This window comes from Anguilla anguilla, chromosome 7, assembly GCF_013347855.1.
Source record: "Anguilla anguilla isolate fAngAng1 chromosome 7, fAngAng1.pri, whole genome shotgun sequence".
Lineage (NCBI taxonomy): Eukaryota > Metazoa > Chordata > Actinopteri > Anguilliformes > Anguillidae > Anguilla > Anguilla anguilla.
The window spans coordinates 56,750,983-56,766,724 of NC_049207.1; the positions used below are offsets into that span (position 1 = coordinate 56,750,983).

The window sequence follows — 15,742 nt, forward strand, 5'->3', positions numbered from 1 at the left end:
TTTGGTGGGGATGGACCCTTTATTATTATTTAAAAAAAGGTACGTAACAGCAGTGTAACAACAATGCAAATCTTTCAAGTAAACCAGACACTCGGGAGAACTCCTACTTTAAGGCATGAAACTTTGGGCCAGTATGAAGACGCCTGTCTGTCGTGTTTGAGCCGGAGTGAGACGTTTAGATCGGAAACGAACACAGAAATAAAACCCATCCCTGCGCACGTACGCTCCTGATGCGTTGCACGGGGCTGCGACAGCCTTTCTGCACACGAGCAGCGAGCGACTGATCCACGGGGTTCACCATTAACCTGAAAGCTTCGGCCTTAAGGCCACTGAACAATCAACATGCCCAAGAAACACAGAACAGTCCTTTCATTTATCAGCCTTAAGGCCAGGGAGGGACCCCTGATTAGATTTAGCCGCCCTATCAGAAGTTAGTGCTCGGCGATCCCCATGTGGAGGACGACGGCTGGGCTAGCTCAGCTAATAACGAAGGCCGCGGTCTCCTGCTTTAGCATTAATGCTCAGATCTGGAGCCGAAGTTCAGTAAGGACCACAGCAGGGTGACAAGGGCAGATGCCTGCGTTCCCCGGGGCTTCAGAAGAGCAGGACTGACAGGAAAGGGTCTGCAAACGGGGCCAAAGTGGACGAGAGGAGGCAGCGCGGCAGTACGGGGTGCAGCAGTACGGACGCACCGTTGGGGATGATCGCTATTAAAGGCAAGACTAACCTAATAAAAAAAATTATATAAAGACTTTCCAGCACCATTTTGAAAGGTAGCCAGTAACGTCTGGCATCTAGTGGCCCATGCAAAAGTAGTGATCCAAAAAGATAAATAACCCCATCATGGCAGGCGGTTACACGCAGCAGAACATCAGCACAGGTACTGTTAACCAGCGTTCTCTACAGTGCGTAACATGCACAAACCCTGCATATCACTACCCACAGACAAGCAGCAGTAAACTCCATTAATGCACATGGCAGTATCACTTCTTTAAGGCACTGCGGTGGTGAGGGAAGAGGTAGCCCTCGATGGCTTTAGAAACAAAGCTTGCTCACCACAGCTGAAGTACGATCATGTAAACCCTTCAGGCAAAATAAACCAAGACTTGCAGAGAAATGTCCAGAAACACCAGTATTCTTTGTATATTTCAGAAGCAATTTCACTGATAAAGTAAAATTTACAGTATGAAAATCACTCAACCACACCTTCATTCCATTTCTTACTAAATATCTTACATGAGGGTCTATTTCTCCACCCCCTGTATTTGGAACAGGTATGGTCACGCAGAGAAAGCAGCTCCCCCTGTTGGTGGAGATGACTCTGGGTCCACTGCACGATGCTGCAGATCCGTCAGCACTACCCACCCAACTGCACGAGCAGCGCTTCAGTGCGCGAGCTACATGGATATTTACGAAGCAGTCGCTCTTCCTTAAAAACAAAGCGTCAACTTAGATGAAATTAATCTCATTTTCAAGTTTACAGCATTCTACTTTTTTTTTTCTTGTTAAGAATAAAAACTGATAAATAATCAAAACGAAAACCACAAAACGTTAATTCAGGTAGATTAGTCTTTGGCTTTAATTTCCAAATTTTATTAAACCTTTCGGAAGTGCAAACTATAGTGTACAGATTTACACACCTGTTCTTAAAGTCAGACGGCGATAAGAAAAAGAAAGCAAAGTCTCGCTATAAATGTACTTATAAATCTTCCTCACCCGAAATGAGAGGGACGTTCCAAATGGGAAGGAAATGGAAAGCGTGAATGAGAAAGGAAAAAATAAAACAAGACACTAAACATTCCTATAGTCAAAACGTTTTAAAATTTCGATTTAGGAAAAACAGAAATTAGGAAAACACTGCAACGTCACGGTAACGTTTTTACGACTCTGCATAAGTGTTGCTCCTCTGATTGGCTGCGGTGTAGCCGGTGTCGCGGCCGTTGGCATAGGGACTGTAGCCCCGCCCCCTGCCCCTCTGTCCTTTAAGGGAGGGGCCGGGATACCCGGAGCTGTTCTCCGCCCCTCTCCTGTCCCTGTAGGTGTGATCTCGCCGCTCGTCCGACCCCCGTCGCCCGCGGTAACCTCTTCCTTCCCCTTTCCAGCGGCCGTCCCGATAGCCCCGCCCCTCGTCGTGGCCCCGCCTCCCCCTGTAGGTGCGGCCGTAGTAGGAGCGCCCGCTCTGCAGGGCCTCCTCGCCCGGCTCGCCCTCGTCCTCCCAAACCTCGCTGGGGGAGTAGGCCGTACCGCAGGCCTGGGGCTCGCCCCCCCCTCCGGCCACGCCCTCCTCGCTCCGGCTCTCGTAGGGGGGGCCCTGGAGCTGGTTCCTCACGCTCGCCGCGGGGGGGCCAGGCGGCTCAGGAGTCGAGCGCTCGCGCCGGGCATCACCGCCTCCCGCTACTGTGGAAACCACTGGGGGCGGGGCCATCTGTGGCGGGGGCGGGCCCTGCTTCTCCTCCGCGGGAGGCTGGCTGACGGTAGGCGTGGCCAGCGGCAAGCCGGCAGACAGTCGGGGAGCGTGGTACCCGTGCGAGACAGGGGGGTACGGCGCCACTGGGGGGGGGGTACTGCGCCACTGGGGGGGGGTACTGAGGAGCGGGGGGAGGAGGAGGGGTGGAGAAAGCCCTAGAGAAGGCAGGGTTTGGGCGGGGCCCGGGCCATGGCATGCCCCCGAGGTAAGGCTGCAGTGGGGCGGGGGGCTGGGGGCTGTAGCCCAGGGGGGGGCGCCCGTCCGAACCCAGCCCCAGCTCCGTGTGCTGAGGCCCGATGGCTCCGCCCACCATGGCCACGCCCACCCCGGGCTGCACAGGACAGTGAGCGTGCTCAAACTGGCCCGGACCCCGCCCGCCTGCCGTGGCGTGTCTGTAGCTCGGGGGGCGTCCGTACCCCTCCATGGGCACGGAGTTCATGCGGAAGGGTCCGGGGGGCGGGGCTTCAGGGTACCAGGGTGCCATGTAGGAGACTTTGGGCTGCAGGGACAGATGGGCCTGCTGCAGCTGGTACAGGTAGGTGTGCAGCGGCCATGACGGGTAAGTGTAAGCCTGCAGAGAGGAGAACACTAAAGTAAAAACTACTCAAGCAGGGAATCCAGCCAGCTTCTCCTCAGCGTCACCACACACGTCTGCTTAAGGTTCATCACTTCATCTCACCTTGATGCCCAGATTGAAGAAGAATCTCAGGACGCCAATTTCTAAGGGGGAAAAAAAAAACACACGCGTGAGTAGGGAGACACGAGGAGGCGCGGGCTTGTTTACGGGGGGGGGGGGGGGGCCCGAAAAACCCACCGCGGGGGAGGTCCTGTCCGTCGCGCATGTAGCAGTACTGGGGCACGCTCAGCATCTCGTCCTTATCATTGGTGGGGAAGCCGGGGTACAGGGGGTCCTGGTACAGCTGCGCCATCTGGTGGAAGGACAGGGGTCCTTGGGGGGGCAGTGCGGGGGAGTGGGCGTGGGGGTGGGACAGGTGCTCAGGTAGCACTGGGGGGGTTGGAGGAGGTCCTGGAGCGATCCCAAGCTGGGACATCACACCTGGAACACAGAGACAGGGACCGGTCAGCCACCGTCCTGGAACAGCACTGCAAGCCTGGGCTTTTCCCAGCAGCCACTGCAGCACACACACAGACCCCCCCCCCCCCGCCCCCGGTCTGCTGCACGTACCTGGGGGGCAGGGGCTCGCCCCGTTGTAGGGCGGCGGCTCCACAGGAAGTGATGCGGGAAGGAATCCTGCAGGGGGTGCTGAGTCCCGCGGTTGTGGAGGGGGGGGCGGGGAGGACAGCAGGGGTAAACGGGGCAGCTGAGATGGAGGGTGGGGTTGGAATGTGGGCAGGTGGAGCAGCAGCAGGGGCAGATGGACTGTAAGTAGGGGCAGATGTGACAGCCAGGGGAGGGGCAGGGGCAGATGCAGCCGGGGGAGGGGCAGATGCAGCCAGGGGAACGGCAGATACGGCAGGGAGAGGGGCAGATGCAGCCGGGGGAGGGGCAGGGGCAGATGCAGCCGGGGGAGGGGCAGATGCAGCCAGGGGAATGGCAGATACGGCAGGGAGAGGGGCAGATGCAGCCGGGGGAGGGGCAGGGGCAGATAGAGCCAGGCCAGGGGCAGATACAGCTGTGGGAGCGGCAGATACGGCAGGAGGAGGGGCAGATACAGCAGGAGGAGGGGCAGATACGGCAGGGGGAGGGGCAGATACGGCAGAGGGAGGGGCAGATACGGCAGGGGGAGGGGCAGATACGGCAGAGGGAGGGGCAGATACGGCAGGGGGAGGGGCAGATACGGCAGGGGGAGGGGCAGATACGGCAGGGGGAGGGGCAGATACGGCAGAGGGAGGGGCAGATACGGCAGGGGGAGGGGCAGATACGGCAGGGGGAGGGGCAGATACGGCAGGGGGAGGGGCAGATACGGCAGGGGGAGGGGCAGATACGGCAGGGGGGAGGGGCAGATACGGCAGGGGGAGGGGCAGACACGGCAGGGGGAGGGGCAGATACGGCAGGGGGAGGGGCAGTTGTGACTGCAGCAGCGATGCTGGGCTCAGGAGGGGGGTGTGGTGGAGCACTGTGCGCCCCTGAAGAGCAGCCAGGCTGGGCTGAAGTCTGGAAGAGATCAAAGCAGCAGCACAGTCAAGAGCAAATACAAACATCAGCCCCTGAGAACCCTCAGAACCCCAACCCTGCGAACCCCAACCCTGCGAACCCCAACCCTCAGAACCCCAACCCTGCGAACCCCAACCCTGCGAACCCCAACTCTGAGAACCCCAACCCTGAGAACCCCAACCCTGCGAACCCCAACCCTCAGAACCCCAACCCTGCGAACCCCAACCCTGCGAACCCCAACCCTGCGAACCCCAACCCTGCTCCACGCACAGAAAAAAGCCTCCTGTTCAGAAGAGCATAGAACAAGTCCAGTGAGGCTGTGGAGCGACGGACAGTCCTGCTTTCATAGAACTCGCGCTGCATTTGCTCTTAGGATCGTTTCCCCTTCGTTATAAAGTCCCCAGAAACATGGACGCACCTGATCAGCCACCGATCATTATCGGCCGATAACACTGCTATCGGCCACCGGCGACAGCTGGAAAACAGCCGATGGTCAGCTAGTTTATAGTTTATTTGTAATTCAAGAGGTGGATTTAATTTGCTGGGCAGATCCAAAATAATTGCACTTTGTTTTCCATATTCAGTGTTTCCTCTGTAATTGTACAGACCTGGTGGGTTTTTTTTAAATGCTTTTTTTTAAATACCTAAAATAATGACAAATATCTTTTCATTTGGAAATCAATAATCATTTGGCTTGCTGTTCTGAAACAGGATTCTCCTCTGTGCTGTTGCCTGGGAAACTTGACACGATAAGAGTGTCACGGCAGCCAATGGACTGAATGGGAACTTGTTATGCAGGTCATTGTGTTCCACACTGCTGTCAGTCCCTTTACTTATCCCTGCAGAGCGAAGTGAAAGTAAGTTTCTGATATTTGTGGAACTGCGATCTCGCTGTATGTCTCGTGTTTTCACGGTCAACCTAATGTTACCGCTTTGTGTGGGTGTGGTTAAACGTTCACGCTGAGGGAAGAGGCACCATCAACCCACCAAGAGTTTGTTTTCCTCCTTCTGGGCCGATCGGGGGACATTTTCTGGAGAGAGAAGATGTACTCATGAGCCCCAACACCTACAGACCAGGGAATGTATACATTCCACACACATTCTGGTGTGTGGGTGTGTGTGTGTGTGTGTGCGCACGCGAGTGTGAGTGTGTGTGTGTGTGTGTGTGTGTGCGTGCGCGTGTGTGTGTGTGTGTGTGTGTGTGTGTGTGTGTGCGTGCGCGTGGGTGTGGGCGCATGAGTGCGTGTGTGCGAGTGTGTGTGTGTGTGTGCACGTGCGTGTGTGTGTGTGTGCGTGTGCGCGTGTGCGTGTGTGCGCGCGTGTGTGCGTGTGTGTGTGTGTGTGTGCGAGTGTGTGTGTACGGACTCACCACCATCCTGGAACGGCTCTGGGGCGTCCCCCTTCCTCCTGTAGGCACGCCTCTCTCCGGCCTGGGGGGCCGTCCTCCTCCCCGTGTCTGGCTGAGGGGCCCGGGCCCCCCCCTGGCTCTGCTCGCACAGACACAGCGGTGCACGCTCAGATTTAACTGTCCTGAGAACACCCAGCACTGCTCAACCCTGCTGCACATCGGCCTCCTGAGCTACAGGGGGCGCTGTCGTGGTCCGGATTCTACCTGAGCCCGTGGGGCTCCACCCCCTTCCTGAAGGCACCACCCAGCAGCCCCCCCCCCCCCAGCGGGACGCGCCTTACCGCCAGTGCGGGGAAGCTCCTCTCGTCCCGCTGCATGATCTCCAGGAGGGCCTGAGATTTCTGCTGTTCCTCCAGGGCGAGCCGCTCGTCCTGCGACAGCCCGAAGTGCAGCTCCTGCGCCGAGCCACCAGGGGGCCCCGTCTCGCCCTTCCTGTAACGGGAACACCGTCAGACCCTCACAAACGGCTGGGTGCTGAGCCAAACCCCAGTGAGTGCGTGTGCGTGTGCGTGTGTGTGTGAGTGTGAGTGTGCGTGTGCGTGTGCGCTCACCCGAGCGCCCCCGTTTTAGTCTACTACCCCCATACATAATCCCCCACGCCCCCAACCCCCCACTGCGTACCTAAAGGCAGCTCTAGCGGAGGCTTTCTGGCTCTTCAGGGTGGAGTCTGATGGCGGCTTGGTCTGCAGGCACCCATTCCTCCCCCAGTCTGGGGACCTGAACACAAAGCACACACCCGTTTAGCCACAACACACACACACACACACACACACACCGCACAGAGACACACACATACACACACACCGCAGAGACACACACCGCGCAGAGACACACACACACACCGCGCAGACACACACACCGCGCCCTGCAATGCCAGTTACAGGCGTGGCCCTGGTGTGAGACAGCGCTGACATACAGGTGAGTCACAGCGCGGGCCCTGTGTGAGACAGCGCTGACATACAGGTGAGTCACAGCGCGGGCCCTGTGTGAGACAGCGCTGAGATACAGGAGAGTCACAGCGCGGGCCCTGTGTGAGACAGCGCTGACATACAGGTGAGTCACAGCGCGGGCCCTGTGTGAGACAGCGCTGAGATACAGGAGAGTCACAGCGCGGGCCCTGTGTGAGACAGCGCTGAGATACAGGAGAGTCACAGCGCGGGCCCTGTGTGAGACAGCGCTGACATACAGGTGAGTCACAGCGCGGGCCCTGTGTGAGACAGCGCTGAGATACAGGAGAGTCACAGCGCGGGCCCTGTGTGAGACAGCGCTGAGATACAGGAGAGTCACAGCGCGGGCCCTGTGTGAGACAGCGCTGAGATACAGGAGAGTCACAGCGCGGGCCCTGTGTGAGACAGCGCTGACATACAGGTGAGTCACAGCGCGGGCCCTGTGTGAGACAGCGCTGAGATACAGGAGAGTCACAGCGCGTTGGAGACGGCGGGCGCTGGCGGACCTGGTGCTGGTGCGAGCGCTCCCCTCCGTCCCCGGCTCCTCCGCGGTGGCCGGGGGGGGCCAGGAGTGCTGCTTGTGCATGCGGGGCGGGGGCCCGGCGGCGGGGCCCTGGGGGGTGGGCGAGCTCTTCCCCGGTCTCCTCCCCCCGCGCCCGTCCCGTCCCGCCGGCTGGTCGGATGCCCGCGGCGCCTTGCCCGGGTGATGCCCGTTCCCGTTGGACACGCTGAAGCGCTTCCCTCTCTCTGCCACCATGCTCCACGAGTCCCCGTCCAGAGAGGAGGAGGGCCGCAGGTTCCACAGGGGGACGGAGTGCCTACACACACGCACATGCACACACGCGTCAGTCAAGGGCTACACAAATGACCACTTCACTCACCAAAACAGGAAGCCAGCCTCCAGATCCAACCAGGCCAACAGTACGTTAGCACCTACAAAAGCCTCACACTCGAGTTCCGCTTTCAAAGATGAGCAGCATTTAAAAGAATAAATGATCTGTTCACATTGGTTCAGCCTGTCCCGTATCACACAAACAGAACCCCATTAATTAATTACAGTTACGCACCTAGTGTGCGTGTGCGCGAGATTTAACGACGACTCACTTCTCTCCGAGTTCTTCGATAAACACAGTGACGGGCCCGTGGTCCGGTGTCACTTCCTGGATGTAGGCGCTGTAGAACTTTCCCGTGTTACCCAGGCGCACCTGCAGGGGGCGAACAGCCCAATGTCAGAGCGCACTCCCAAACGTGAGGAAAACAAAGGAAGAAGAACCAGCCGTGTGATGAGGTCACTGAGCCGTGGAGGACACACACCTTGCACTTGTCCCCCACGGTGTACTGCATTCCAGCAGCGATGCAGAAGTCCCGCTTCTGCTGAGCTGGAGGAGAAAAAGACATACAGCAGGTAACACACACAGGTAACACCCTGTTCACACACACACAGGTAACACCCCGTTCACACACACACACACACACACAGGTACCTCCCCGTTACACACACACGTAACACCCCATTACACACACACAGGTAACACCCCGTTACACACACGCACACACACAGGTAACACCCCGTTCACACACACGCACACACACAGGTAACACCTCGTTCACACACACGCACACACACAGGTAACACCCCGTTACACACACGCACACACACACACACACACACAGGTACCTCCCCGTTACACACACACGTAACACCCCGTTACACACACACAGGTAACACCCCGTTACACACACGCACACACACAGGTACCTCCCCGTTACACACACACGTAACACCCCGTTACACACACACAGGTAACACCCCGTTACACACACGCACACACACAGGTAACACCTCGTTCACACACACGCACACACACAGGTAACACCCCGTTACACACACACACACAGGTAACACCCCGTTACACACACGCACACACACAGGTAACACCCCGTTCACACACACGCACACACACAGGTAACACCCCGTTACACACACACACACACACACACAGGTAACACCCCGTTCACACACACGCACACACACAGGTGCAGCGCAGACAGAGCCCCAGGCTCCACACCTCTCTTAGAGCGCAGCCACACGTCGTACTCCACGTTCCTGAAGAGGGCGGGGTTTAGGGACAGCTGGACTCTGCGGGACAGCGCCGACGGCGACTGGGGGGGCTTCGCCGTCTGAGGCGGGAAAAACAACGCGGGAAATTCAGCGGCGCGAGTTCGGACAGAGAATACCCCGGACAGAGAATACTCCGGACAGAGAATACCCCGGACAGAGAATACTCCGGACAGAGAATACTGCGGACAGAGAATACCCCGGACAGAGAACACTCCGGACAGAGAACACTCCGGACAGAGAACACTCCGGACAGAGAATACCCCGGACAGAGAATACTCTGTATCAGTCATTTTGATTTTCCTGAAATATTCCATGGAGGAAGGATGAGAGACACATATTTGAAATCAGTCACAAATATTCACAAACCTTTAGAGAAACAGAACATCAGATGAGAATTATAACGATACAAAGATGTTTTCGGTACAATGTGAAAAATTATTGGGTCTTAAAATTCTTTTGCCCCAAATATCAGACACGCATCAAATGCACTTCATCCATAGGATGTTTCTCTGGAAAATTTCAGAAAAATCATAAACAGGATGTTTGTGACCATGTTCAGAAGCATGTTGCCTTTTGAAATTCAGCAGAACAAGTCATACAGTCCTGACAGCATCATGATTTCATAACGGACATCACATCTTTACCATCCACAAGACTGCTTAAGGTTAATCAGCAAAGTCATGTCAAATGTCCAGTTTATAAATTGCAAATATATGAGTACACCAATAAATGTTCAACAGTTTACAATTTCTAGTTTCTTTAAATGACAGATTACACAGTCGCAGAAAGGGTGTGAGGTTTTCCCCAAAATAAGACTCGAACGAGGCCACCTTACCTTAGAAGGCTGACTACTGTTCGAAGACCTCTGGTTGTTCATGTTGGTGGGAGCAACGGCATCACTGGGCCTGTAGATTTAAATCAAAACCACCCGTTCCCCTTCCATATCAATCAGTCACATTTAAACGACCAAATGAGCACACACCGACTACGACAGACTGACGCGTGACAAAAGGCCTTCACGACTCGACCAGCAGATTCACAATGTTCCACAGATCCCCCCCCCGGGACTCGACCAGCAGATTCACAATGTTCCACAGATCCCCCCCCCGGGACTCGACCAGCAGATTCACAATGTTCCACAGATCTCCTCCCACGGAACTCGACCAGCAGATTCACAATGTTCCACAGATCCCCCCCACGGAACTCGACCAGCAGATTCACAATGTTCCACAGATCTCCTCCCACGGAACTCCACCAGCAGATTCACAATGTTCCACAGATCCCCCCCCCGGAACTCGACCAGCAGATTCACAATGTTCCACAGATCTCCTCCCACGGAACTCGACCAGCAGATTCACAATGTTCCACAGATCTCCTCCCACGGAACTCGACCAGCAGATTCACAATGTTCCACAGATCCCCCCCACGGAACTCCACCAGCAGATTCACAATGTTCCACAGATCTCCTCCCACGGGAACCGACCAGCAGATTCACAATGTTCCACAGATCTCCTCCCACGGAACTCCACCAGCAGATTCACAATGTTCCACAGATCCCCCCCCCGGGACTCGACCAGCAGATTCACAATGTTCCACAGATCTCCTCCCACGGAACTCCACCAGCAGATTCACAATGTTCCACAGATCCCCCCCACGGAACTCGACCAGCAGATTCACAATGTTCCACAGATCTCCTCCCACGGAACTCGACCAGCAGATTCACAATGTTCCCCAGATCTCCTCCCACGGGCGGCCATTTCAGCGCAAATGAAGAAAACCCATTAACATCGAACCTAAGCTCGCCTTTAAGAAAATAAAATAAAAAAACTGAACTGGAAGTCAGAAGCCAAAAGCAATGCAGCCAAGCGCTTAGAGACGTGTAAGGAATGTAAAGGGAAGTGAAGGGGAGGGGCTAGGCTAGTCAGCTGGTATTGATCAGATGCCAATGAGGGCTCATTACCCATAATCACCTGTCCGGAGAAACACCTGCCGCGGACCATGTTGCCACGGCAACACCTCAGCCTGGGAACTCCCAGAAACCCCCTCGCTTTCTGAATTCCCCTCTTTGGGGTTTAGCCCATAAATGTGGCAATTAGCCAGGCACACATTAGCAGACTACAGTTACGGGATTAGATCCAAATCATAACGACAAAATAAATCGGCATTAAACAGTCCGATTACTCGCTGAAACATTTTGTTTCATGGGGCAGCGTAAACATGATTTAACATTTTCTTTCCTATTCCATCCGATTAGGCGTATGGGAACGCTGTGTTGATTTCTAACTTCACAGTTTTTGCTCTATGTATGGTGACCACTGCATCACTGCACCTTCGGTCTGCATAGTCAGGCTGATCTTCCCACCGAAGGAATCCTGAAAATGGCCGCCTTACTGTCCCTTCAAACAGAATCACCCCACATGCTACAAGCTAACAAACTATAATGATGCATCTTTGTCAAACAACATTTAATTAGTCAGGTAAATATACTTTAACGATACAACTACATCAATACAACATACGTTTTTAACACATTTGCCTTCTGCACCAAAACAATGGTCTTCCAGTGATAGGAAGGGTTGCTTCTGTACCAGCTGCTTCTGTACATTGCAGTTACACAGAACGAAATGCATTTGACATTTTCCTTTAACAAATGTCATTACTGCATGGTCAGAGCCTCAGAGCAGTTTTTATAAGCATGACAGCTGGATTAAGTTATAGATCCAAACCTTCCTGCCTCAGAGAAAAGCCAGAGTGTTGAGTAGCATCATGAAGAGAAACGCCTGACCTGCGCTCATACGCTAGCCAGTCAGCTCGAGCCACCGTAACACACCGCACACCGGCCTGCTCTTCTCACCAGAACTCGTCCTCTTCCTCCAGGTCCGACTCCTCGCTGCTCTTGCACTCGCTGTACCCATCATCCCCGGCATCGCCGCTGTTCCGGAGGCAGGCAGACACAACGCCGTGGTCCACGCCATACACCTGCTCGTACAGGAGCTCGTACAGGATGGCTGGAGGCAGGCACACACGCACGCACACACACGCACACGCATACAGCCACACAAGCACAAATGCAGACACACACACGCACGCACACAGACATATACAAACAGGCACGCACACACAGGTACACACGCACAGACAAACATATACTTAAAAAAAATTTTTTAACAGAGTATCCATTTATACAGCTGGATACATACAGAAGCAATGCAGGTTAAGAGCCTTGCTCAAGGGTACATTGGCTGTGTCCTACCTGGGAATTTGACCCACAACCTTTAGGTTATGAGGCCAGTCCCTTCACCATTACACTACATTGCCAATCGATGGAAGAAACAAGCTACCCTCCTAACGTCTGCTATTCACCAAACTCTGTGCAACAAATACACACATGAATGTGAGCAACCGGTAAGTACAACACGTATACAGAGGGTTTCAAAGGCACCATGTGTATATGCGCATTAGCACAGATTCATTTTAAATAAACGCCCTGACTTGACCTGACACAGCGTCCCACTGCAGCACGCTCGACTTACACTGGCAGAGGGCGGCCTTGTTGACAAACTCGCTGGGGTAGACACTGTCGTAGTGATTCCCATTCAGGAAGCACAGCCGCACCTGAAGGGCACAACACAGCGGGAAAAAAGCCGTTTTAAAAGAGCGACACTTTCACTACTTAGGTCTACAGCTTTAAGAACGTTATATTTTAATACCTTATCAGAAAAGCTGTTCTCAGTTATATTAACAGGGGGTTTCCCAGGTTCCTGAAAGATGATGAAATCATGCCTGGAAAAAAACAACAACCGAATATCAAAAGAGGGGGTTATGCCAGTCAGCAAAATATTCAAAATAAGTTGCAAATCTGAGTTGCAAACCCATTGACTCTGGGTTTGATAGTTACACGAAATTTACATTAATATCATGAGGAGTTTGACGGCAGAAAATAATATGAATAAGCTGGAGGAGCTGCAGTGAATTCAGCAAGTTGCTAAAACCTGTTCTTGTTCTCTCTCCACTTACCGATATATGAGAGCCAAGGCACTTATCTCCACTTCTCCAACCCAGTTCTGCAAATAAGAAAGCGCGATTACCACAAAGATGCGACAGGGTTCTTGAAATTAAATTGCAGTTTTAGCGTAGTGGTGAATTTGTTGCACAGGAGGAGAAGGGCGATTCCTAACAATCGATACTCCATATGGCGGCTAGTACATTCTGAAATAATTTGATGCTATCTATAGATGCAACAGGTAATCGTAGCACTTCAACAGTAACCCACTCCACCCACCTCACACCCGTTAATGCAGCACATTGGCCTCCATGAACGGGACACTATTTCAGAATCAAACTGAAATTGGACATTTAAAACCAATCATTAATAACACTCGTGTGCGGGCTTGCGTGTGTGGAAATGCTGATGTATGTCCACAGACAAGCTGTCGTTTTAATATGCGCAAGGAAGTCTGCTTTGACTGCGTTCTGGAGGCAGAACGGCCCGGTGGCAGAACGGGGAATGCAAAAACATCAGAACCGTGCAAAAACGAAAGAAAAAGCTGTCAACTCTAACTGGACATAAAAATGAATAAAACCCGGGACGGTGTGGGCTAAAAATGATCGAACAGGAAATGCAATGCAATCAAAGAATGAAGCCAACGTCACCTGCGGATCTTCCAGTCTGTGTAAGTACTCTTCGAAGTTCCCCTCAATGAACTAGAGTAGGACAGACATACGCGTTACAGTAAGTTCACTAGGTAGATGAAGTTACAAATAATGTATGTGAATGAAAATTATTTAGTAAATGTATTCATGTTAATTTCGCGTGTCTCCTGTCGCTCGGTGTTAATTGGACCTACCGACTCGTACTTTGTTCTGTTCTTTTTCAAGTAATCAACACAGGTAGCTCTTACTTCGGTATGCCGACTTTGGCAGCGAAGTACCTGCAAGTGAAACAAAAGAAAAAATTATATAAGAAACATGGTAGCCTACTAACTGGTCGTATCAACGTGGAGACCGTGGAGAAATTTGGAGCAGATTTTGCCAATTTAGTGTTGATCTGTTTAACATGTTTAATCGACAAAAACGAGTTACGCGGCTACCTAGGATTTAGCTGCTTGGCCATCTCCAATATACATATTATTTCTGAAACAATCAGTGCCGAATCCAATGCTAGCTAACTAGCCATCTAGCTAGATAGCAAGGGGATATCTAAAGCCCGACCACCGCACGTGTGTATCTGAAGGCTGTGGGGTTGCTATTTAAACTTAGCGTGCTACCCACCAAGTTTGGTTATCATTGCTAGCCAGCCAAGTTAGCCATTTCCAATAAGCACTACCCAACACATAATTCCCCCTACCTGCTCGGCGACCGCTCTAAACAGACAGGACCCGTCTTTGGCAATTTTCTTCCGATAGAACCCTTTGGTCTTCAGAAATTCATCCATTAATCTTTCCACCCCCTTGTCGCTGGTTTGCATGCGTCCCGAACCCCCTTCCATAACGATCTTTGGCTAATCGCGTTTAAGCCAAAGGTTTTCTTCTTTCGATTGTCTTTACATCCCAGTTGCAGGTTCTGTCTCCAGGAAATGCCTAAAACGAAACAAGTTTTGTTTCGTTTTCATGAATACATTGGTTTCCAAAGTCCGTATCAAGTTTAGATAGCTAGATAGCAACCATCATATGAACAGAACTAAATAAAGTCAGCTATGCTGCACTAACATCGGCTAAGTTTGGTGAGCTCTGACCGAGACTTTGTTAGCAAGCTAACTAGTTATCGTGAGTCTATCAGTTTCTAAAACGTCCCCTAGTGTCCTGCCTTGTTTCAAGCAGTTTTGACAGCAGTTTCGCAGCTGGGAAATCAATATAAGGAACTCTGGGAGTTGGAGGCAACAGCACCTCTCAAAAGCTAAGATAACACTTTCCACAAGAGCAGACGGGAGAAAATAAAACTACACACCCCAACCATGCGGGCGACTCTCATAATCGCAAACGAAACGCTTAAAATTATTTATATGATCTATTACACATAATTCATTGGTCAAAGAATGAATAAGAATAAATTACGGTTTTAAAATATTATAGAAACAATCGCAATTTTTCTTAAACCGGTTAGTTACTTCTGCTCTGCATTCCAGAGGCGATAGCTAATTTTAGAGTTGCTCGACAAAAATAAAACGTTCGGCTAAACGGTTGAATGATCTAAAAGATCATTTAATATTTTAGACAAAAATGACTTAATAGCGTCTAAAACAACAAGCAAATCATGCAAACTGTCATTTCACTGATTTTTACCCTATCATGAAAAACCTGGGTTGTAATATTGTTTTTGATAATTTTGGAATTAGAATGTGATTATTATTATATTCTTAATGGATACAAGTGTCATTTATTGTTAATCATTTATTGACTCTTTCTGATTATTGTTCATTAAGTAAGCATATGTGCATCACTGATCAGAGAACAGTGCTACTGACAGAAATTACACACAGCCTGACAAGAGAAAGAGTGTGTGCATGACTCCCATTAACAAAGTGCAATAAAAAGCTGATATATTCTGGCCAAAGTCCTAACCTCTAAAGTATTCCAACTGCAATATGAATTCATGAGAGAACTCTATTATTTTTCCCAGACTGCAAGAGAATACATCTACGCTTTTCAGTATTTTTGATATCAGGGAAAAATAATGATGATTA

The 15,742-nt window shown here is 52.1% G+C and overlaps 1 protein-coding gene across 1 annotated transcript; it reads right to left on the reverse strand.

Annotated features, from left to right (window-relative positions):
• otud4 (OTU deubiquitinase 4) lies at positions 1–14,889 on the reverse strand. The gene is made up of 21 exons (XM_035427648.1): positions 14,408–14,889; positions 13,908–13,991; positions 13,714–13,764; positions 13,078–13,124; positions 12,771–12,843; positions 12,594–12,675; positions 11,915–12,068; positions 9,896–9,965; positions 9,008–9,119; positions 8,253–8,317; positions 8,043–8,143; positions 7,445–7,756; positions 6,613–6,708; positions 6,273–6,423; positions 5,953–6,070; positions 5,571–5,614; positions 4,413–4,583; positions 3,654–4,173; positions 3,282–3,524; positions 3,147–3,187; positions 1–3,038 (listed from the first exon to the last, which is right to left on the reverse strand). Exons 1-21 carry the CDS (start codon positions 14,546–14,548, stop codon positions 2,382–2,384), a joined length of 3,333 nt encoding a protein of 1,110 aa, XP_035283539.1. The 5' UTR covers positions 14,549–14,889; the 3' UTR covers positions 1–2,381.
• Positions 14,890–15,742: the final 853 nt, after the last annotated feature.

Excerpts from the sequence above, each read along its gene's own strand:
- otud4 (XM_035427648.1), bottom strand. The coding sequence starts at position 14,548 with ATGGAAGGGGGTTCGGGACGCATGCAAACCAGCGACAAGGGGGTGGAA. Across the intron at positions 13,125-13,713 it reads ACAGACTGGAAGATCCGCAG|AACTGGGTTGGAGAAGTGGA; the intron begins GTGACGTTGGCT and ends TCTTATTTGCAG. Across the intron at positions 4,584-5,570 it reads AGGAGGAAAACAAACTCTTG|ACTTCAGCCCAGCCTGGCTG; the intron begins GTGGGTTGATGG and ends GATCTCTTCCAG.